Below are 24,549 nucleotides of genomic sequence, written 5' to 3'. Positions count from 1 at the left end.
TTTTCTTGACGTCATTCTGTAATCCCTGCCAATAGTTAACTCCTTCTTAGCCTTTCAGCTAGAGAGTTCTGTAGGCAGTGGGGGAATTCAGGATTGCTGGGTGGGCCATCAGCATCCTAAGGCAGCCCACAGATGGGACCTGATGCATTATTTGCAAAGGCCCCATTCCCAATGACTCCATCTCCACTCTAGATGCCACACCACTTTTAACCTGCTTGTGAGATTTGTTTCCTCCAGGCTCCAACCTACAAACTTTCAACTATTCATTCAGTCTAAAGATCATGGGACACTCCATATCTCCTAGATGTTGCTGCCACTTTCAGATTGTACTTCCCCTCCTGGTCTGAACCCCTTTTGAATATAGGGACAACTCTACAACCCTTGTCAACTTGAAACACTTCGTTCCTTTGCCCCAAATGAATTTGGGGTGACTGCTTGAAGGGGAAATGACGTAAACTGTCTCCCTGATCTTTGGGGGAAAGGGTTGGGAAGGTCCTGAATCAAAACCCCTCCTGGCCTTTGGAAGGAGGCCCACCCTCCTGATAGGAGAATCTCCCAGATAAGTAATCTCCTTCAATTCAATTGGAGATCTTGGCCAGGGGCATAATCACCACCCTCTATTGAAAGGTCCCTAGCTCGGGGCAGCAAAAAAAAAACAAACCCAAAAAACCCCAATAAAATCAAATACTATATGCCCAGACCTTTGCAAATAATTTTAACAGGATTTTGCTTGCTAAGAGAGCTGTTGTTTTAGTGTAATAAACCCATTCTTGCCACATTCATTCAGGTTTGCAAATTCTTTCACAAAGCCTGCAGATTTGCCAGGGGACCCCATTGCTATCAGAATCTCTCTCAACCTTCATTTCTCACACCTCAACATGTCTGTCTGTCTCTCTTTCTACCTATCTATTTTTGCTGCTAAGATTGAATTGGGTAGCCACAAAGGGTGGCTGGTAAAAAAAAAAAACCAAAAACAAAAATATAAACTATTATTGCTTTTATGTTTAGCAACAAAGTTAGTCATACCCATTTTAACTTTGCTTTTACTATATATAATATATGATAGATTTATAAAAATATATCTAGATTCTCTGAATGGAACTAAAATATATTCAATAACTATTTTTCAATATCAAAACAAAAGGCGAGAGCTTGAACCCTTTCTATTTGTCAAGATGAAAACAAAGCATTTGCTCAAAAAACTCCTGTGGAGTTTGTAAAATCTTTGCTGTTTCAGAACTAAATTGCTCATGATACTCAGGCCTCTCCAGCTATGGGTACAGAATTTTCTCTCCTGTGCCCAACTTATTTCTCCTTCCAAGTCTCCACTTCAACCATTTTTTCAAACATGATTTATACTTTTGGGAAACCTTGATTTTCTCTTAAGTAGAGTTCATATTCTTATATTGTGAACCAAATTCTCTTAAAAGTGTCAAGTGCAAGAGTATTTTTATAAATTTTGTTGGTAATGATTAATAATTATTTTATCAAAGGAATTTCCATTGTGTCCTTAAATTTTTTATGAAAATGAAAGTTTTATAACTGTTTAGAGAATAAGGACTTATAAATAATTCAGACAAGTCACCCACTCAAACAACATCTCCCAGATTTTCTTCAAAGTCCTTGAAATATGTTTTAAGTACGTTTGCTTTTTCTCTGCTCTCCTAAGCAGCAGACACCTTAAAACTTACACAGCATGTTAAGTGAAATGAGCAGAACCAGGAGATCATTATATACTTCAACAACAATACTGTATGAGGATGTATTCTGATGGAAGTGGATTTTTCAACAAAAAGAAAATCTAACTCAGTTTCAATTGATCAATGATGGACAGAAGCAGCTACACCCAAAGAAAGAACACTGGGAAATGAATTTAAACTGTTTACATTTTTGTTTTTTTTTCCCGGGTTATTTCTACCTTCTGAATCTAATTTTGCCTGCAACAAGAGAAATATTGGGTTCTGCACATATATATTGTATCTAGGATATTCTGCGACCTATTTAACATGTATAGGACTGCTTGCCATCTCGGGGAGGGGGAAAATCAGAACAGAAGTGAGTGCAAGGGATAATGTTGTAAAAAATTACCCTGGCATGGGTTCTGGCAATAAAAAGTTATTTAAAAAAAAAAAAAGAAAAACTTACACAGCAATGCTTGAGCGAAGCTTTTGTATGTCTTTGGATTTTTTGATCTCTTCTTTACAAAGTGAAAGTAGCTTCAGAGAAAAGGGATGGCTAAAGGGATGGAAAAACAAAGATATTTAGAGACAGAATTCTAATATCAAAGTTTAAAAGCAATAAATAGGTGAGACAAAAGTTCCTATAGGGCTCCTACTATAGTATGTCTTCTTCAGTGGCTAAAAGAAAACCATCTTATGAGCACCACATAGTTGTCCATACTATTGATCACAGAATAGTTCTCTTTTAAATAAAGGAATGTTAGCCATTGTTATCATCATCAATATTTAACACTATGTCATACTTCAACAAATATAAATGGGAGTAAGACAGAAAACTATCTCTTTCTAAATAAAATTGAAACACATTAGAATCTCGGAATCCATATTTGTCACTGTAAAACTGTCATGTAATTACAGAACTGTATTTCTTTAGGATTAGACCAATATTAGTATACCATTATGTAAAATTATTTTAACAATAGGATACTAGAACATAAAATAAAAAAAATAGACTTCAATAGAAGTCTAAAATGTAAGATAAAATCAGAAAAGCTAGTATATTCTTCAAGCAGCTAGCTTGACATATATAAACATCTTTGTTACTATAGGCATAAAGGGAGTTTAAAAGGCCATCCTTGAATACTACTAAAAGGCTTGTACAGCAAAGAGATCAACAAAAGGAGAAAAGGACCCATATTAAACAAAACTATTTGTAGCAGTTTTTTTTTCTTTTTTTTTTTTTTTTATGGTGGAAAGAAATGGAAACTAAGGCTATCCCCTCATCATTGAGAGGATGACTAAACAAATTCTGGTATTCAAATGAAATGTAAAACTAATTGGTAGAAATCAGGTCAAGAAACATTAATTGTCTATTATGAATCAGGCATTGTACTAATCAGTGAAGATTTTAAAAAAGGAAAAAAAGTACTTCCTCTTAAGAAGAGTAGTCATATATATGTAGTTCTAAGCTATATAAGCTATTAAAGCTTAAAGTTATACTTAGAAAGTATATATATACATATATAATATCAATATAAAGTGAAAATAGTGGAATATATAGTTTAGAAGGGATAACAGAAGCAGTTGGGGTAGGATGGAGCCAGAAAGGCTTCATACAGAAGATGTTGCTTGAACTGTGACATAAAGAAACAAATTCTGATATGTGGTAAGGAAGGAATACAATTTAGGCACGTGAGACGGTAAAGTTGCATAGCACATATTAGAAAAAAGAGAAAAGTTTTACATTATTTGTGCTGATTTAGTTTCCAAATTCAATTTAATATTACTAAGACAATTTTGAAAAAAGAAGGATTTAAGAATAGATAATTGTTTAAAGGTATAAATAATTTTCTTTTTGTAAAATGTATTTCCTGGTTACACACGTATATTAACGTTTTAAATACACATTTCTTTATGCATTATATTGAGAGAAAAATCAGAACAAAAGGAAAAAGCTTAGGAGATGAGAAAAAAACAGAAAAAAGAAGTGAACATAGCATGCATGTATTGATTTACATTCAATCTTCATAGTTCTTTTTCTGGATGCAGATGGTGTTTTTCTATCCAAAATTTATTGGGATTGCCTTGGAGAACAAACAATTTTCTAAAGAAAAACTGCAAATTAATAAAATCATGTAAAATGCTCTGTATCACTTATTAGTGATCAATGAAAAATGAAATCCCAGAAAATTGGCAAAAATGGAAAAAAAAAAATAATAGTCTATGCTAGAGTAATTATATAAATTCTGAGAGTCTTCCCCTTCTAGATTTTTTTTTTTTAAAGACTAAATGAAAGAGATCATTCTTTGCCTCAGTTGCTACTTAGATTTAATCACTAAATGGGGGATGGTCTTTGTCAAACTGATATCTGTTTTAGACCTTAGCTTAAAAAGGCTAATTACTCCCACTGCATCCAGGGCCATCTACAGTCATCCTGATCTACACCTGTCCATTGGACCCAAAAGGTTCTGAAAGGGAAAGTGAGGCAGGTGACCTTGCACAGCCCACTCTCACTTAAATCCAATTCCCTTGTATGCAGTGGCATCACTCCCTAATGTTACACAGTCTTCTTTGAGAATGAAGGACAAACAAGTCTAATGGATAAGACGAAATGAATATAACCTGTAAAGGATGAATGTACCGTATAACCAGGAGACAATCAACAGAGAAAGAATGCACTCGTATAGAGGGAGAAAGATTTCTTATTGTAGATTAGATGTTAGTTGAAGGTTAAAGAAAGCCAGGGATGCTGGAAAGAAGGGGTGAAGAGGAAGAAAAGCATGGAGTACAGCTGGTTAAAAAAATGCACTGAATTAGGAGATGGAGTGTTTTCTGATGATTGTCACTTAATTGAAGGATGCACCTGGAAAAGCAAGAAAATTTCAAATTATGAAGAACTTTAAATGCTGAACAAAGTTTTAAATTTGATCTTATGCATAATAGAGAGCTAATGGATTTTACTAAGAGTATAAAATAGTTAAAAGAATCATTTTTAGAAACTCAATTTTATGACTGAATGGAGGACAGATTAGAGTAGGGAGCAAGGTGAAATAAAACTAGAAAACTAGGAGGGGGCTAGTTATTACAATTGAACTCTGTTATTACTAATATGAAGTTGGCAAAAAACAAAAAGAAGAGTTGGTCTGTTTAATCTGATTCAATATTTGGTCATTACATTTTAATGTAAACAAATTAATAACTTGAAAATTCTTGTGAGCAGTAGATGTTATTCTAAGTATGATTAAGCAGTAAAGTAGAAAAGCACCCCAAAATGGGACTATGAGAAACATAATCCTAAATCTTTGTAGTTAGAAGTTTATTACTAGTTCTTCACTCCCTAATGCAGATGGTATTTTTAACAACCCAGATGTACTGTCCTGAGAGTCTTGAGACCTTGACAACCTGATAAGCTTAAAGAAATGCTGCTTGCTGCTGTCTGAGAATGACTCCCTTAGAGTGATAACTTTTTGCCTCCTGTTTAGAATAGAAATTTCTTTATTATGACAAATGTATCAAGAAACATTTTGATGTCTCCCTGTTCCTTCTATAAATATATGGCCCTGAGGCCACTCATTACTGACTCCTCCAGTGTTGGGGTTCACTCACTAGCTAGCAAAAAACACTCTTAAAACTTCATTATTTTGGCTGCCCTGTTTTTCTCTCGCCTGGGCACTTCAGCAGCAGCATGGCATAATATATCTATTATGATATTAGGATTTAGTGTTAGGAAAATCGAGTAAATAAGGATTAAGATCTGTTCTTTGCAGGAAACTGTGGTAAGTACTTGGGATGAAAGGAAATGAGAAAACAATTTATATTCTTAAAAAGCTCACAGTACAATGCAGTAAAAGCTTTTTGACAAAACATAAAACTAGGTTCTGGTTTGTTTGTTTTTTAAAACACCAGAAAGTAAAGCAATAAACAGCTTTCTTTAAAATAATAAGAGTAAAGCCAAAAGCAATCATTATCTGTAATGAAGACAAGTTTGAAGCCTTTCCAATAAGATGAGGAATGAAGCAAATTATCACTATTATACTAAAACTATTAGTTATAGTGATGTGGCCAGAAAAAAAAAAAAAGAAAGAAATGAATAAGCATAAACAAAGAGGGAAAAAAAACCTATCACTTTTTGCAAAGTTAGAGTCCTAAAGAAGTCAACTAAAAAACCAATCAAAATAATTAACAACATCAGCCAAGTTGCAGGATATAAAATAAACCCACACAAGTCATCAGCATTTCCATATATTATCAACAAAATCCACAAGGAAGAGATAGAGAAATTCCATTTACAATAACTATGGACAGTATAAAACACATGGGAATTTGCCTGCTAAGACACACAGAGGAATTATATGAACATAATTATAAAACATAAAGAAAAATTTAATAACTGGAGAAATATGAATGTTAATGGATAAGCTAAGTCAATATAATTCTACCTAAATTAATTTACTTAGTGCCATATCAAACTACCAAAGGATTCTTCTATGAAGCTATTAAAAAAAATTTGATCTAGAAGAACAAAAGATCAAGAATATCAAGGGAATTGTTGAAAAGAAATGAAAAAGTGAAGGGGACTAAACAGTACCAGATCTAAAACTATATTATAAAACTCTAATAATGAAATTAATTTGGTCCTGGATAAGAAATAGAGAGATTAATTATTGGAACAGATTAGATACATAATACAGAGGCAAATGAATACAATATTTTAGTGTTCCATAACCTCCCAAACCCAGTTATGGAGACAAAAACTCACTATTTGACAAAAACCAGTGGGAAAACTAAAATTAGACTGGCAGAAACTAGGCACAGACCAACATTTAACATCATACATGAAGAAAAGCCAGAAGGCTCCTTAATTGTAGGTAGTTGCTATATTTTGCATCATCCTGACTGTGGCTCCATTGTACTTGAATTATTTCATTTCTGCAGTATTTTCTTTTTGATTTGAGAGGTCTGGAATTTGACTATAATATTCCTGGGGATGGTTCAATTTGGGATATCTTTATGGAGATGGATTCTTTTCATTTCTATTTTATCCTCTGGTTCTAAGGTATTGGTGCAGTTTTCCTTTTCATTTATTCATTCATTCATTCGTTTGTTTGTTTATTTATTTATTTATTGCTGAGGCAATTGAGGGTAAATGGCTTGCTCAGGGTCACACAGCTAGGAAGTGTCTGAGACCAAGTTTGAACTCAGGTCCTCCTGATTTTAGGGCCAGTGCTCTATCTACTGTGCCACCTAGCTTCTCCTCTTTTATAATTTCTTGAAATGTAATGTCTAAGCACAAGGCTTTCAAGTAGTCCAATAATTCTATTTTTTAGAAGTCCAATAACTCTTAAATTATCTCTTCTCAGTTTATTTCCCAGATCAATTTTTCTTCTACTGATTTATTTTCACCTTATCTTTTATGTTTTCCTAGAAGAGTGTGTCAATAAAACTTTTGTTTTATTGTTTCTTGATGTCTTGTGGAGTCATTAGTTTCTTCTTGCCAAATTCTAATTTTTAAGGAATCATTTTCTTCAGTGGGGTTTGTATGTCTTTTTCTATTTGCCCAAGTTCTGCTTTTTAAAGAGTTCTTGTCATTAGTGAGGTTTTGTATCTCTTTTTAATATCTGGCCAAAAAAAAATTTAAGGAGTTATTTTCTTCAGTATTTCTTTGTGCTTTTAAAAAAAGCTGTGAAGACAATTTTCAGATGATGAAATTGAAACTATTTCTAGCCATATGAAAAGATGCCCCAAGTCATTATTAATGAGAGAAATGCAAATTAAGACAACTCTGAGATACCATTACACACTTGTCAGATTGGCTAAGATGACAGGAAAAAAATCATGATGAATGTTGGAAGAGATGCAGGAAAACTGGGACACTGATGCATTGTTGGTGGAGTTGTGAACGAATCTAACCATTCTGGAGAGCAATCTAGAATTATGCCTCAAAAGTTATCAAACTGTGCATATCCTTTGATCCAGCAGTACTACTACTGGGCTTATACCCCAAAGAGATACTAAAGAAGGGAAAGGGACCTGTATGTGCCAAAATGTTTGTGGCAGCCCTGTTTGTAGTGGCTAGAAACTGGAAAATGAATGGATGCCCATCAATTGGAGAATGGTTGGGTAAATTGTGGTATATGAATGTTATGGAATGTTATTGTTCTGTAAGAAATGACCAGCAGGATGAATACAGAGAGGCTTGGAGAGACTTACATGAATCGATGCTAAATGAAATGAGCAGATCATTATATACTTCAACAATGATACTGTATGAGGATGTATTCTGATGGAAGTGGATTTCTTTGACAAAGATAAGCTCTAACTCACTTTCAATTGATCAATGATGGACAGAAGCAGCTACATCCAAAGAAAGAACACTGGGAAAGGAATGTAAACTGTTTGCATTTTTGTTTTTCTTCCCGGGTTATTTTTACCTTCTGAATCCAATTCTCCCTGTGCAACAAGAGAACTGTTCGCTTCGGCACACATATATTGTATCTAGAATATACTGTGACATATTTAACATGTATGTGACTGTTTGCCATCTGGGGGAAGGGGCGGAAGGAGGGAGGGGAAAAAAGCGAAACACAAGTGAGTGCAAGGGATGATGTCGTAAAAAATTACCCAGGCATGGGTTCTGTCAATAAAAAGTTATTAAAAAAAAAGCTGTTAATTCTCTTCATAATTTTCTTTCATTGCTCTTATTTCTTTTCTCAGTTTTTCCTCTTATTTGATTTTCATTTGTCTTTTAAAAAATATCTCTTTAGTTCTTTTAGAAATTTTTAAAAAGACTTTTGTCCAATTAGCATTTTTCTTTGAGGCTTGTAAATGTTTCTATGTCCCCATCTTCTTCTGAATTTGTATTCTGAGAGGGCGCGTGTGTGTATGTATTCATTTTTTACACCTTATTTCTTGATTTTGAACTTTATGCTAGAATTGAGCTCTGCTCATCTCTGGATAGGCAGTGGTAGTAGATCACTGTATCAAATTTCAGATATTTTTGACCTGTTCTTTTCACAGCTAGTTTTGTAGGTTTTTATATTTTTGGTGCTTACAAAAGGGTGTGATCTGGGGAGAGGTATATTCATTAATCTTTATACCTGCACTTTTGTGCAGTGACCACTCAGAGATACTCCATTTTTGAAATATATTTTTGACCATGTGTCCAATCTGCTTAGCTTCTCTGTGTTGAGAGCACCTGGAACTCCTGTAGCTGGAGTGGCAGCCACCTTAACAGTCTTGGTGTTGATAGCATGCTGTGCTGACAGCCAGTCTCTCCTTGGTGCCACAGACGGTTCCTTCTAATCTCCTGTTGTCCTGGTGTGGAACACTCTCATCTGACTCTTTTGTTGACTATGCCATTCCAGAGTCAATTATATATATATAGGTAGATAGGTAGATAGATAGATAGGATATAGATATATAGACATCTATATCCTATCTATCTATCTATAATTTTTTTTTTTTTTTGCTGAGGCAATTGGAGTTAAATGACTTGTCCAGGGTCACATAGCTAGGAAGTGTTAAGTGTCTGAGGTCATAGTTGAACTCAGGTCCTCCTGACTTCAGGGTTTGTGTTCTATCTACTGCACCACTTAGCCGCCCCAATTCAAAATATTTTTAAAAATTGTTTGGAGAGAGTATTAGGAGAGTTTGGCTAGAATGCACCTTTTATTCTTCCATTTTGGCTCCAAGCTCAATCTTTACAAACTCCAGGTTTTCCTCTTCAGTTTCATCTATCATTTACTGTCTGATTCCTTCCCTTTTGATGACAGGTCAAAGCTAGAATCAAAAGACATATCAGCCTCCTTCCAAACTAGGAAATTCATTTTTCACTAAATGCAGTCTCTGCTCCAACTATCCTCTAGAGGGATCAAAACTGGCCTCAGCTAGATGCCAGATCCTTTCCTTTATTCCTAGGGAAGGCTTCCATACATGGTGGTACCCTGCCTCAGTCCCCTCTTTTTATTAGAACCAGTCTGGCTGAGGGGCATGGTTCTAGGCACAGAAAGCTTTCACTTTCCTGTACCTCAACTAACTTTGCATGGTGGGGGGTTGGGATGGCAGATTTGAATTATATTGTTTGTTGCCTCAGAATGTAATGGTAGGGAGCAGGAGTGGGAAATGAGGTTAGTCTGTAGAGTCTATAGCAGCAGCAAGTAAATTGCTAAGTCCAGATCACCACAAATCTGTGGGTCCCATTGTATAAATCTTTCAAAGATTAGGACTAATGGGAGAAAGGCTACTGAGTGAGCATATTAAGAACTAGGGATTTGCATTCTCTAGAAAATTCATCCGGTTGTTACCTTGTTAGAGTTCTGAGTATCTTAAATAATGAAGACAGATGCAATTCCTTTCAGTTTCATACATACTCTTATGTTGGAGAGATTTGAGATTGAGAGGATTGGGAAAAATGACTAGTTTTCTATGTTGATAGGCATGAGACAAGTGCAAATATATAATAACTAAACTCACTAATGGATAATATTTCAGGAAGTAATTTTCTAAAGAAATACAATCAACAATCACTTGAAAATCATTTATAAGCAAAGCACAAATTAAAACTCAGGTTCAACATAATATCTATAATGTTGGTAAAAATAGGGGAGGAAAATGATATTTGCCAGAGGCTCTGAGAAGACAGGAACACTTAAGCACTATTAGTAGGTCTGTGAAATGGTCCAATCATTCTAAAAATAATTTGAAATTATACTCCAAAATTTAATACTTTGGTTCTCAATTTCTAAAATAACAATAGAAACTATGAATTCCATAACTTACTACTCAGGATATTTAGGGGATCAAAGTTGTAAAATTTAAAGTGTTAACACAATATGATTCAGCTGCACTCTCTTCACACCTAACTCTTAACACTACTCTTTGCTCCAAAAAGGCTCATGCTGTCACTCTTCTTTTAAAGTACAGTGATCATTTCTACTTCTACATCTTTGCAGAAGCTGTTCCCTTACTCTGAATCCTTTTCATCCTTTTCTTGACCATTCAGCAACAAATTCTTCCTCCAAGATTCAAATCAAATGCTCCTTTCTACTTAAAATCTTCCCTAATTACTCCAGCTCATAGTGACCTTTCTACCAATCAGTTTAACACTCAATATGTTTTCTTATAATATTGCTGAATTAATTATAGTTCTCTCTTCACGATAGGGACTATATGTTACATTTCTATTACCCTCCAGGGACCAACACACACACACACACACACACACACACACACAAGTGCACTCAATATTTTGAGTCTAATTGAACTGATGATCATATGAATGTCTGTAGAGGAACTGACCTTAATTGTATTAGAAAGCTAACTCTAGTAATTTTATTCACTAGATGCAAGGAATTGTGTCACAATTCCTTCTGACTCTTTTGCAGTCTGATAAAATTTGTGAACTACATTTTAGAATGTTTTTAAATATGCAAAATAAAATGTATTAAATTCTGAAAGAAACCAATTATAATGAGAGATAATCAAAATATTTTTAAAAAGGTCACAGATTCCCTTGCAGCTTCTTGTGATTGTACTACCAATTCACTGCTATAATTGGTATAGCAATAAGCCCTTCTGCTAGAAATAAAACAAGAAAGATACATCAAGAAAAAAATAGTATTTACTTGTCCACAGCAGTAAAGATGTCAAAACAACCATTGGCCAACATTTGGTCCAGCATCTTCAGAAATGGTACAGAAACCCTAAGAGAAAAAATACACATGAACATAAGATTAACTCTTAAAATACTGCTCAGTTAAAGTGACATCTTCTAGATGTTCTAGACAAGACTTCTCTCTAACAACAAAAAACTGGTGTATATGTATATGTGTGTGTATATCACCACTTCCTCTGGCTTAGAGATTCCATTAAAGGTAATCACTGACTCAATTATTAATTGTAGAAGTGGAGTTACTCTTGAGGGCAGGAGCTCAAAAGAGTAAGTTCTTTGTTAAGACATTTGGGCCAGTTTGTTCCCATCTCCCATCCCCTCAGGACAGCACATGTCAACTTTAACATGAATCTGAGCCAAGAAACAGGCAAGGGAAATGAGTAAACAACAACCAAAAAGAACCTGATCACAAAAGTTCCTATATTTACAGAGGTCAAGATATAAATTGAGAAGACAATAATTTTAAAACATCCTCAAATATATGTATAAATATATATATATACACAATAAATATGAAAAATATAAATAAATATAAAGCAGTTAACTAGAAAGTAGCTCAGGGAGAAATACAGTCGTAGTTGGGGGAATAAGGAATGACTTGAGGTGGCAAGTTACAATTATATCTTGAAGACAGAAAAAGATTTGATGAAGCTAAAGTAAGAAAAGAATATATATTATTATTAAATAATTTCTAATCTAGTCTAATTACACAGACATATACTAGAAGAGGATCCACTTTCAAAAAATCTATGGATTCTTTTAAAGAGCAACAAAGATACCTTTTCTAAGTGGATTACTTCAATTAATCTTATTCAAAATTATGTTTACTAAGATTTTCTAAAAGAGATCCCTATCAACATTATAAAAAATTCACAATAACATTAAATTCAATAATAATATATAATCTTCCTACCATATTCAAGGAACTGAAATAAATGTTAGAAAAAGAGATGAAAAATGATAGTCTTTGCCATCAGTGAATTATTTATAACATGGACACAGGTAAGTATAATCTAGGTAAGCACTTTAGGGCAAAAGGAGAAACTCAATAATAGATCTAGAAATATCTTGAGAAAGAAGAAAACAATAATTATGGGGAAGAGGGCAGTAAGGATGAGGAAAAGGAATTAGGGATAGTGTTTCAGAAATGGTACTTGGAAGTACTTACAGAAAGAAAAGTATTCTTTTAAAAAACATTTAGTTTTTAACATTAAAAAAACCTAGTTCCAAATTCTTTCTTTCCATCTTTTCCTCCACCAATGAAAAGGCAAACTATTTTAATAATATATGTGAAAACATACAAAATATGTTTTTATACTAGCCATATTGAAAAAAAAAGAGAACTTGTAATAATATTGTAGGGAAAAGGCTATGAGTTTTATAGCTCTCTAGACCTGGTTATAAATGGTTCAACAGAATGGCTGCCACATTTACAACTCTTAACAACAATGAATTAGTGTCTATATTTTTCCACATTCTCTCCATCATTTGTCATTTTCCTTTACTGTCATGTTAGACAATCTGATAGGAATGAAGTGATGTCTCATATTTGTTTTAAGGAAGAGAAGTGTCCTAAAAGGCAGATCTCAAATGAAGTTACATCCTAGATGGAGGGTATGAAAATGCTAAGTTGAGAAATGCCAGGAAAATTATTTTATTGCAATTAATAATCTGAATTTAACAGTTTTGCTTCCTCTTTGCCTGTGTTTATTTCTTTGATTTGTTTTTTATTGATGTAGGATCCCAGTGTCCAGAGACCTCTTTGTCTGCCTGTGCCAAACAAGGGTAGAAAAGTGAATCATTGTGACTTTTTTTGGATTTTCTGCTCAAGATTTGGTCTGGTGCATTTTCAAGATTTATTTCTGAGAGGGAAGTTGGGAAGATTCATCCAGATACTTCTGACATCTTGGCTCTGCTTCCAACCGTATTCATATCTTAATGTTTTACTCAGCTCTAGTTTTTTGTTTTTCATCAGGAAAACTATTTTATTCCATTAACAATACATATTTTTACCTATAGGATTATACAGTTTTCCCAAATGAGCTAAGCTTATAACTTTTGCTCTCTAAAATAATCACATTCTAAACTGTAGCTCCTCAGCATTTCAATTCTTTCTTTTTGGCTATTTCTAATACTTTTTGCTGGGAGATTTCATGTTGGATTTTCCTTCAGGAGGTGCACTTTTATGATTTCATGAAATATTATTTCTAGGCATTTTTCCCCCAGAGTCCAATGAATCCCAAATGATCCCTCTGAAATTTTTTCCAAGTAAGTTGATTTTGCTATGAGATTCCTTATGTTTTGTTCTATTTTTTTTCAGTCTTTTGACTGATTTTATCAAACTTTCTGTTTAATCCATTCTCATTTTTCAAGGATCCATTCTCATTTGTTTCATGGGTGTAGTTTTATACCCCTTTGTGCCAAACGTCATTTTCCTTTTTTTTTTTTTTTTTTTTTTTTTGTAACTTTCATTTCTTTTCTGGTTTATTCCTCTAGCACTCTCATTTCATTTTTTAAAAAATTACCAACTTTGGGGGCAGTTAGGTAGATAGAGTACCAGCCAGGGAGTCAGAGAGATCTGAGGTCAAATCTAGCTCAGACAGTTGACACTGACACTGGGCAACTTAATCCATTTATTTTCTTTGAGGCTTTGCTTCTGATGTTTTAGAGTCAATTTCTTCTTCTGGGTTGATATCTTTAGTGTCACTGTCAAAAAAAAATTACTAATAGCCTGGTGACACAGGAAAAAAAGTATTGAGCCTAGAATTAGGAAACCCTGAGTTCACAGATTTTACTCATAGATTATTGTCACTTAACCTGTATGCTTCAGTTTCTTTAATTTAAAATGGGCATTACAAAGCATCTACTTCCCAGACTGTTGTGAGTATAAAAAGAGGTAAAAGCTTATCAGTCAAACCCTGCTGGCACATTAGTGACTCATTTAAATGCTATTATTATTTTAATTTTAAAAACATTTTCTTTTTTTCTTTTGCCTATTCTTCCTTTCTGCCCACTTTCTGTTTTCAGACTTGATGATAAGGTAAGACTTTGTGTACTTTTTGAGGGAAAATCTGAGTTAGTACCATTGCTGTTCCCTTTTGGTGTTGAATGTTGTTATTATTTCATGCAGACAGCTCAGGGAGGAGGCCTTCCAGCTTTTAGTGTTTTCAAAGTGGTCTCTCAAGGAGAAAATGTGACTTGTTCCTTTGATCTTAGCTCTACAAATGTAAGAAAAGTCTGGGTCTGAGCAGCACAACTGGGGGCTTGCAGTGGTCAGATTTCCTGTAGATTGCCTGCTGCTGGACTCAGCCACTATCAACTAATTAGAAAGCTCTACTAGTTCAGAAAAAAAAGAACTACAGATTTCCTTTTGGTCTGGATTCCTTGCCCTGATTATTCTGCTTCAGGGTTCAGACTTTGCTTGGAGCTGGACTCCTGGGGTCCAAGAAACAGGAATGCTGTGCTTTTGAAATTGCTCCTTGATACAAAGCTCAGGAGATGTACCCAATCTTCACCTTAGAATGACATTAATACACAGAGATCCCTACATCAATCAGCCAGGGATCTGTCAACTGGATATGGTTGTGAGTGATAGAATTGACAGCACCTATTCCTGTATCAGATTACAAAGTCAAGCCCTTTGTGATGAATCTGTGATGGCCTCTTACTATCATGTACAGTCTCTCTCTGAACTGGAATGCTTCATACAGTGTGCTTCTGGCCACACCCTGACCCCGGTATTCACAAATCTTTCTGTCTATATCTCCATGGAGTCACAAAATAGAAAAATGACTCACTGTGATTATTTCATGGATTTTGCAATCAGATTTGGTTTAGTTCATTTCCTAAATCAGGCAGCTAGATGTCTGAGTGAAAAGAAATTTCCTGAGTTCAAATCTGGAATTGGACTCTTACTAGCTATGTGATTCTAGGCAAGTCACTTAATCTCTGTTTACCTAATTCACTAGAGAAGGAAATAGCAAAATATTCCAGTATATCTGTTAAGAAAACTCCATACAAGGTCATGAAGAGTTAGATATGATTGAACAACAACAAATTTCCTAAGTAGACTTGGAAAAGGATGCGGATCTCTTTAAACTTTGTTCTTCTATTCTGTACTTTGTTCTGCCATACTTCTACTTTTGGCTTTGCCTCCTTTCTACTATTTTTTTCAGTCTTTTGCCTTTAATGTTTATTATTTCATGGAGCAATTAACTATTATTTGATCCATTTTAATATTTTCAAAAATCCATTGCTTGGGTTAGGATTTATACCTCTAAATCAGGTTAAGCAAAATATGAACTCCCTTTCCAATTCTTTCTTCTATAGTTCTTATTTCTTTCTCCAACATTTTTCCTTAGCACTCTCATTTCATTTATTAAAACATATTTAGATATTTTTAAATTGTTGTTGCATTGTTTCCAAGAATTCTAATTAAGCTTATGCCTAAGCTGTAAGAGTGTGTGTGTGCGTGTGTGTGTGTGTGTTTTTTTTGGGGGGGGTATACTTCTCAATGTTAAGAAATTATTCTTTTGGGTTTGTGAACTGAGTGTCCTTGTTGCCATCATAGTTTTTATGGTGAAATTCTTTTACTATGTGTTCATTCTTCCAGTCTTGATTACAGGATTTTCAAATTTGTAAGAAATCTAGGATAATTCTGGAAAAAATGGCTGGATTATGTATGGTTCTGTTTCTTATCCTTTTGGATACTGTTCCTGCTTACTTAAAGTACTGAGTGTGCTATTATTCCAAGATCTCAGCAACTGATGAAGCCGAGTACCTGCAATTTTTTAATGCATCCAAAACAATCTGATCCAAGGTGAATTCTGATTGTTGCTCTTCTAGTCCTAGTTCTACAAGTTTCTGGCCTTGATTTGGGTATAACCAAATAGAACTGTAGCTTTGCCTCTGCTTGGACATCCAGGACCCCATTGATAGATTCAGCTACTGTCAGCCAGTTGAAGTCTCTGCAAGCTCAGAGTTAAAGAACTACAGATTCCTCTTTGGCCTGGATTTGTTACTTTTTGCTCAATTCACAGCTGTAGGGCCATTACTACTCCCTGGCTTAGATTATCATCCCTAGACACAGGTCTCCTACTTGATCTTTACTGGATCTCTGGCTCAGCTGTGAGAAGATATTAACATAGCTTTTATGTATCACCTGTTCGAGCTTTGTGATCAAGTTCATGCCCTTCAGTGCTAGATATAGGAGCACTACTTGTCCTGGAGAAAAGCTACAAGAAGGCCATCATTCAATCACCATTTTAAAAGGCTTATTGCAACATGATCCTGGCTAGCCATTATCTCCAAATATTCATAATTTCTCAGCCTGTCTCCCAATGCTGACTTGAGCTGGAAAAATAACATTGTTTTCCTTAGATTTCTCAGTGAGTGTCTGGATTTCCTGCATTTTCGAGATCTTTGTATATGTGAGGAAAAGCCATTTTGGTTGGCTCATAGAAAAATATTTCCCATGAATTTCCTTCCCATATTTTAATTTCATTAAATATTTTCCAATTATATAACATTCATTTTTTAAAAATTCTGAGATCTAGATTCTCTACTTTGCTCTCACCCTCCTCCCTTCTTGAAAGAGCAAACAATTTGATATTGATTATACATATGAAGTTATCCCATTAATTTGTATTAATTTCTTCAAAGGCATTTTATTGAATATATTGTTAATTGCATTGTGATGAATAAATGATGCATTTGATATATCTTTCTGAATTTCTTTGTGATGTTTTTATGCCCCAATATATAATTACATTTGTAAAGATATCATATTCAGCTTAAAAATCTGTAAAAACCTTTTGTCTTTTCATGCAGTAACTGTAAAAGATCTATTTTTTCTAAAGTTCTATTTAGATTCTTAACTTTTTTCTTATTTATATTTTTCTTAGATTTGAATAAGTCTAAAAGGGATTTTCAATATCATATTTTTTACTATTTCTCCTTGAACAATTAACTCCAAGTATTTAAATGCTGGTATATTTGTAACAAATTTGTAACAAAACCTTTGAGTTCATCTAATGTCCTTTTTTCCTAAGGTGAGGAAAGAACTTTTAAAAGAATATACAGAATAAAATTAGGTGGGTAGGGAGAAAATAAGAGAAGGAATTTTAGAGGGATGAAAAATTAGGAATAAGAGAGTAAGGGGGAAAGATAAGGTAACTAACACAGGAGGATGAAAAGAGAGGCTGAAAAGGAAAATAGTGAGTTAAAAAAGATAGAAAGAAATTCACAAAGAGTAATTAGAATTTTGTCAAATTTATAAGAATATGAGTCATTCCTCAGTTGATAAATGATCAGAGGAAATGAACGGTTTTGCAATGAAGAAATCAAAATAAAGTAATATAAAAATGTTCTAAATCATTATTGAATAGAGAAATGCATTTTAAAACAACCTTGAGATATCATTTTACGCCTACCAGATTCACTAAAATGATAGATAGGGAAAGTGACAAATGCTGGAAAGGATGTGAAAAAATTGGGACTAATTCATCATTTGTAAATTTGTAAAATGAACCAATCATTTTGCAGAGCAATCTGGAATTACACCCTTAGAATTATTAAATTATTAAACTATTTATATCTTTTGACACAGTAATACCATTATTTGGTTTACTTACCTATTTGCCTACTCTGACAAATCCCCTTCTTCCTTTTCCTGATGCCTTCCTATTTATATCTATTAATATATCTTAATATCTATTAAGCTTAATGTACTTCTATGCATTTCTTTGTACATGCTTATGTATATGCATTGGTATTATTAATTTATAAGTATTCTACTTTTTTCTGTATCATATGGAAGTGAGGCTTATAGTGTATATTCGTTCCACACCTTCTTCATGTTTTTGTACTTTTCATCTCAGGCATGCACTATTATTATCTAAGTCAATGAGATTCGTCCTTTTTCTTCCTCTTTTTTTTTTCTCCCTGAATAATCTTCTATCTTTTCAAATTACAGATAGTTCTTTCTATATATAGATTCATATTATGTAAATTCAATTTTATGTAAAGAATTCTGAAAGAAATCCACATTCCAACCCCCCCCAAAACCTTGTTAACTTAATCATATAATACTGTTCATGTTCTCTCTCCCTCTTTTCCTCTCCCTCTTCCCCCCTTTCTTTTTTTTCTTCCCTCCCTCCCTCATTTCCTTCCTCCTTTTTTTTTCCTACCTCCCTTCTCCCTCTTTCCCTCTTTCATCCTTTCTCCTTCCTTCCCTTTCTCCCTCCTTCGTTTCTTCCCTTCCTCTCTCCTTCCCTATCTCCCTCTTCCTCTTCTTCCTCCCTTCTTTCCTCCTTTCTTCTCTCCTTCCTTTCCTCTCCCTCCTTCCTTCTCTCCTTTCCTTCCTCTTTTCTTCCCTCCTTTCCTCCTTCCTTTCCTTCCACCCTCCTTCTTTCCCTCCCTTTCTCTCTCCTCCCCTTCCTTCTTCCTTCCCTTTCTTCCTTTCTTCTTCCTTCCCTCCCTTACTCCCTTCTTTGCTTCCCTTCCTGGGTCCCCGCATATTCCTCTACTCTCACTTCTCTGTCTCTGGCCCATGTTTATGTCCTTGAAGCATGTAAATCACCATCCTTTCCCAAGTATGAGACGTTCCTTCTTCCCTCCCGGTATATTACATAATAAAAGCTTTACACAAACATCTACAGAATGATTCAATTATATCATGTAACACCAAAATATAGTTCCTTTGCCTTTCTTATCGAAATTTCTCAACAACTCCTGACAACTTTAAGGATCCGAGAGGATATTTGTTTACTCCCCAGTCCTAGTTCATTGATTACATTTTGTGTACCTTTCTAAGTTTCTCTTCTTTACTATGTTTCCATTTCAAAATATTTACCCAATCCTAGCATTCACCAGGAATGACTGGAAATAATCTATTTAATTAAAAATCCATTTTTCCTTCTGTAGAATTATACTTGATTTTGTTAGAACTTAGTCTGGATTATTATAAGCCTTTATCTTTGACCTTCTGGAATATCATATTTGAAGTTCTCCTCTCTTTAAACTGGAAGCTGCCAAGTCTTGAAAGATCTTTACTAGCCTTTGTATTTGAAATCTTTCCTTTTGACTGCTCGAAGTATATGTATTTTTCTTTAACATGGAAGTTTAAGATTTTTGGCTAAGATATTGCTGGGAACCTTCATTTGGAAGTTTCTTTTAAGAAGATATCAATTAATCTTATTTATACAATGTACTCTATATCTCAGAGATATGAGAAGTTTTTATTTATAACTTTTTAAAAAATAGCTTTTCATTTTCAAAATACATACAAAGATAAGTTTCAACATTCACCCTTGCAAAACATTGTGTTCCAAATTTTTTCACTCCTTTCCTCTTACTTCCATCCCCTATCTAGCAAGTAATAATCTAATATGTTAAACATAAGCAATTCTTCTATACAAATTTCCACATTTATCATACCGCCAAGAAATTATAACTTCTTGGAAAATGGCATAAAAGTTATTATCTTTGTCATTATACATATTTATATACTTTTTACTTTTCCAAATTTTTTATTTTGTTCTGATTTATCTTTTTTCATGTTGTATTCATGTGTACCATTCTAATTTTCAACAAGTCTGATCCCTGGGGAAAATTTAATGCTGTCTCTTCTAAAGTTTATTCCTTGTGAAGTCCTCTTCTTTTTTATAATATATGATGGTTCTCTCGGGGAGCAGGTTTCTTGGGGAGATTTTCTGGAGGCAACTTTAATTTCAGTTCTGAGTAATAATCACTCCAAATACAAAATAAAATTCAAACGTTTATTTTCTCCTTCCTTGATTCCAAGAGCTCTTGCAGCTTGTCCTTTGCTTCTGCCTCTGCTTTCTTCAGCCTCCAGCCAGCACAAAGATGGAAGATGTAATGAATCTGACTCCACCTCCGAGAGTGGGCTTGTGGGCTTCCTCCCAGAGTGCTTTTTGGCCATGAGAGTTTCTTACTTATATGAACTCTCCAAAAGTGTGAACACAAGCATTGTTTCTATCAGTTCCACTTAGTACCTTGTTTCAAGTTCTGGCCCATAACATCTCCTTGTAAGATCAGAGTAATCATGCTGAACCATGCTAAATTAGATAATTATTGTCTCTATCAACACTAATGAGTTAACACTTTGTAAGGATTCTAATAATTCCTGGTCAATTTTTTCTCTCCAAGAATTTTATTTTATGTTTCTTGATTCATTTCTTCAAAATATTCTTCTACTCCTTATGGCCAGAACATTCTTCTCAGACACTACTTGGAATTGTGAATTTACTGTTTTGCAGAGTTTATCACTTGAGCTCCAAGGTGTTTCTTCATTTTGCTTTGTTTTGTGTTTTTCTTTCTGTTTACTCACAGTCTTAACCACAATTTCTGCATTGGTAATCTTTTGTGAGATAAAATTCTGTTCCCATACTTGTGACTAGTATGGATAGAATTGATTCTGAATTGGTTTGTCTAAGACTAGGCTTTAACTTCTGTGGAAAATGTCCGACTTTTCTTCCAACTATAAATTAAAGTCCAGGATACTAAGAGGTTGGTTTGGGTGGCAACTCCCTAGATATTTGGTTACACAAGGGCAGATGTTTCATAGATTTGAAATGTTGGGCTTTGGTCTTTTCGCCAGCAGTGAATGTGGATGCTGAAGGCTGGCCTCTTCTCCTGTATGCATTAGAGGTGAGGCTTCCTGATCATCCATCACTACAATGGTCCTGTTGTGGAAATGAATAATTCTATGTTGAAACTTCTATAAGCCTTGCTTGTCTCTACTCCACACTGTCCCATGATTCTGATAGTTTTAATTTTGTTCATATTTTTATTTTTGTACTGACCTGTTTGTTTTATACTGACTAGCAAAACTTATAGATAATTCTTTTTAATTTTTGATCATTGTTCTGTGCAATGTATTTTTATGACATTCCTGGGAAAAGTGGATTCCTCCAAGTTCAAACGTCAACATCTCCATACCAAATTCTCTTCTTTAAACCTCACTGAAAAAATTATTATTGTGATTAGACTTGGAAAAAAATGGATGGTCTCTAATGAGTACATTTAATAAAGATGTGGTTTAATAATGAATAATTAAAGAATATACAAGGAAAATCTTAAAAACTCAATGCAAAACCATGTAAGACAATTGACTGAAGTAAAATAAAGATATATTTTACATATTAAGTTAGGTATTCATAAATTTTATTATTTATGAATTGAATTTAAAATTTTACATCAATAATTTGATTACTTTGTCCTATTTAATTTGTATACTTCTGTTCCATATTAAATTTTGGGGAAAATCAAATAAGCTAATATAGGTGCTATTTAAATAATACATACAGATCATGTACAATTTCATCATTTTATAGATAAGGAAACACACTGAAATGAGTACAAATGGAAGGTACAAATAATATACTACAATTATAACTACAACTATTACTTCACTATTTAGATAACTTTTAAAGTTGCATAAATTACCTGTCATTCAGGAGGTTGTTCTCAAAGACCTGAAGCAAAGTTTCACTAAAGTTGTTCATAGCTTGAATATCATTTTGAATTTTCTTCATGTACTCAAAAAGACTTTGTGTTGAATACCTGACCTGTAACACAGAAAAATATATCAATAAAGATACACTTAGGGAAAAGAATCCATCTCTGGCAGATAAAGATATAAGAGGAAAATCAATCCACATATATTCTCTTAACAACCATCTCTGAGGCAAGGAAATATAGTACAGAAGTTCAGCTTAGTCTTTACAATGCAAAGTCAGTGTTAGAACCTAATGAACTACATGGGATGAATCTTATTCCTTATATATAACTGTGACCATTGTGTAGCTTGTTGTCTTAGTTCTGTTTTATTTTCTCTAAATAAATTCACATAAATCTTTCCAAGTTTCTATGAACTCTCCAAATGATGAAATGATATTCTATTATATTCACACATCAGATTCTTCAGCTTGATTGATTTCCTCAATCAACAGATGCTTACTTTGTTTTCCAGTATTATTGTTATGGCAAACACTTTCAATTCTGTGAGGCTTTTCTTTCTTTCTTTCTTTGATCTTTTCTGATAAGAAGTAACTCTGGGTAAAAGGATATGAACAATTTAAGCACTTATAATGATAAATCATTCATTTATAACAACATGATAATGTATAGTTGTATTCATTACTTACAATAATTATAAATGTAATAATTACAAATTACTTTCCAGAATAGTTGGACCAACTTATATTTCCTCTAAAAGGATATTGGTATATCTCTCTTCTGACAATGACTATCTCAGTTTTGATCATCTTGGGAAGACAGTTTTGTATAACAGGTAGAGAGCTGGACTTAGGTTCTAAAGATCTGGGCTTCAATCCTCTCTCTCAGCTATTGATTGGCATCACAAATTTCCCATTGGGACTTCTCTCCACCAATAAAGTTACAGTTTTGGTATTTTAAGAAAATCTCAACATTTACCAATTTATAGACTTTATATGAAAAAAAAAATGGACCCATTAAGATACAGGGCTTTTTAAAAAAAAAATTCTGTGTTAGTCTCATTTGTAAGAAAGTATAATTATCAAAATGTACTATACAAAGTTTTGAAATAAAGTAAGTCTCAAGAAAATCTCTAAATATATGTGGGATCAAATAGTTATGTTTGGTATAGTTTTAAAATACAATCAAAATTCTCAAATATGGTAGTCTTCATTTGCAGTTGTTTCATTTCTTCATTATTCATTTACACCTAAACTCATCTACAATATCCTAACAAGATGACATCTACCTTCCATTTAAAGATCTTTAGTAATTTAGTAATGCATTAAATATAAGTTTAAAACCATCTGAATGATTTCTTTCAAAACAGAGTCATTATGCATATTGTTTCTTGGTTCTGTTAAATTATTTCACTTTGCTTTAGTTCATGTAAGTCTTCTTTGCTATTCAATATTCATTATTTCCTATAGTGTAATGATTTGTCAGTATAACTTGTTTGGGCAGTTAAGGAGTGCAAGGCTGAGAGTCAGGAAGGTTCAACTTCCCAAGTTCAAATCTGGCTTCAGACTGGGCAAGTCACTTAAATTCTAATTGCCTCAGTTCCTCATCTATAAAATGAGCTGGAGAAGGAAATGGCAGACAACAATAGTATCTTTGCCAAGAAAACTCAAATGGGCTCACAAAGAAGTTAATAAAACTACATCTATAAGTAGTTTAGCCAATCAATAGGGTTATATTTTGTTTTCGGTTTCTTGCAAGGACCTACAAGAATTGTTTATTACTTTGATGTACATGGAACATTAATTTAATCACTGATTTCCTTCAAGTGTATGCCTAATAGAAAGGCTCTGGTAAAAAAAAGTTTTGATGACTTTCTTTAAATAATTCCAAATTGCTTTTTAAAATGGTTTGGAGTAATTCATGTGTATTTAAGTGTATTTCAACAAACCCTCCAATTTATGAAATATTTCAATAATATTTACTGTGCAATGTTTTATAGTAATCCTATCTAATGTAAAGCACCTAAAGCAAAGGAATTTTTTCAAAGTTTTGCAACTCCTTTTGGCAAGGTAAAATATGTAAAAGTTGCTCAAAAACTAAAGTTACAAAGAAATTATTAATTCATCTTCCACAGTACCTTTTTTTTTTTTTTGGTAACAAAGTGTCTTGTAGTCTTTTTAACAAAGTAAAGTATTATCACTTGAAACTTACTGTGATTTTTGCCCTCAGGTTAAATGGCCCAACTGTTTCTGGGTTGTTCAAGTGTAGCTATGATTTGATAATTAAAGCCCATTCAAGTTGCAATGTATAATGTCCTAAACATAATTAACACCTCTCTTAACACTTTTTAGTATTATCACCAAATAGTACTTCTCTTAAAAAGTCCATAAAGAAATATGGAAAAAAATGCATTAAAAAAGTTTAAAACCATCTGAATGATTTCTTTCAAAACAGACTGCAAGTATAAAAAACTATTATAATATCTGAATATAAGAAAATAGTTATTCAACCTCCCACATCCTGAATAAGTAAAATAAGGCAGTTCTGAAGAAAAAACATTGACTTTAACATCAAACCACCTAAGATTAAGCTCAGGATAAATTAAAAACTAGCTTTATATTGAGCAATTTACAACCTTTTTAAAAGACTGTTTCTTAACTTTTAAAAATAATATTTTATTTAATATTCCTCAAACCTACTGGGTTTTTGTAATACTCAAAT

At 33.5% G+C, this 24,549-nt stretch overlaps 1 protein-coding gene across 3 annotated transcripts in view; it reads right to left on the bottom strand.

Moving 5' to 3' along the window:
- TBCD (tubulin folding cofactor D) overlaps positions 1 to 24,549 on the bottom strand; it is a 395,290-nt gene that overhangs the window by 21,482 nt on the left and 349,259 nt on the right. For all 3 annotated transcript variants that reach the window (XM_031968421.1, XM_031968422.1, XM_031968423.1), the window contains 3 exons: positions 21,817 to 21,938; positions 11,303 to 11,380; positions 2,146 to 2,235 (listed from right to left, as the gene is read on the bottom strand). In XM_031968421.1, coding sequence (XP_031824281.1) covers positions 2,146 to 2,235; positions 11,303 to 11,380; positions 21,817 to 21,938 — 290 coding nt within the window. The remainder of the gene's footprint in view (positions 1 to 2,145; positions 2,236 to 11,302; positions 11,381 to 21,816; positions 21,939 to 24,549) is intronic.

Source organism: Sarcophilus harrisii, chromosome 4 (genome assembly GCF_902635505.1).
Source record: "Sarcophilus harrisii chromosome 4, mSarHar1.11, whole genome shotgun sequence".
Taxonomy (NCBI): domain Eukaryota; kingdom Metazoa; phylum Chordata; class Mammalia; order Dasyuromorphia; family Dasyuridae; genus Sarcophilus; species Sarcophilus harrisii.
Note: the sequence above shows the minus strand (reverse complement) of the source record. Positions and strands in the feature narration are given on the sequence as shown.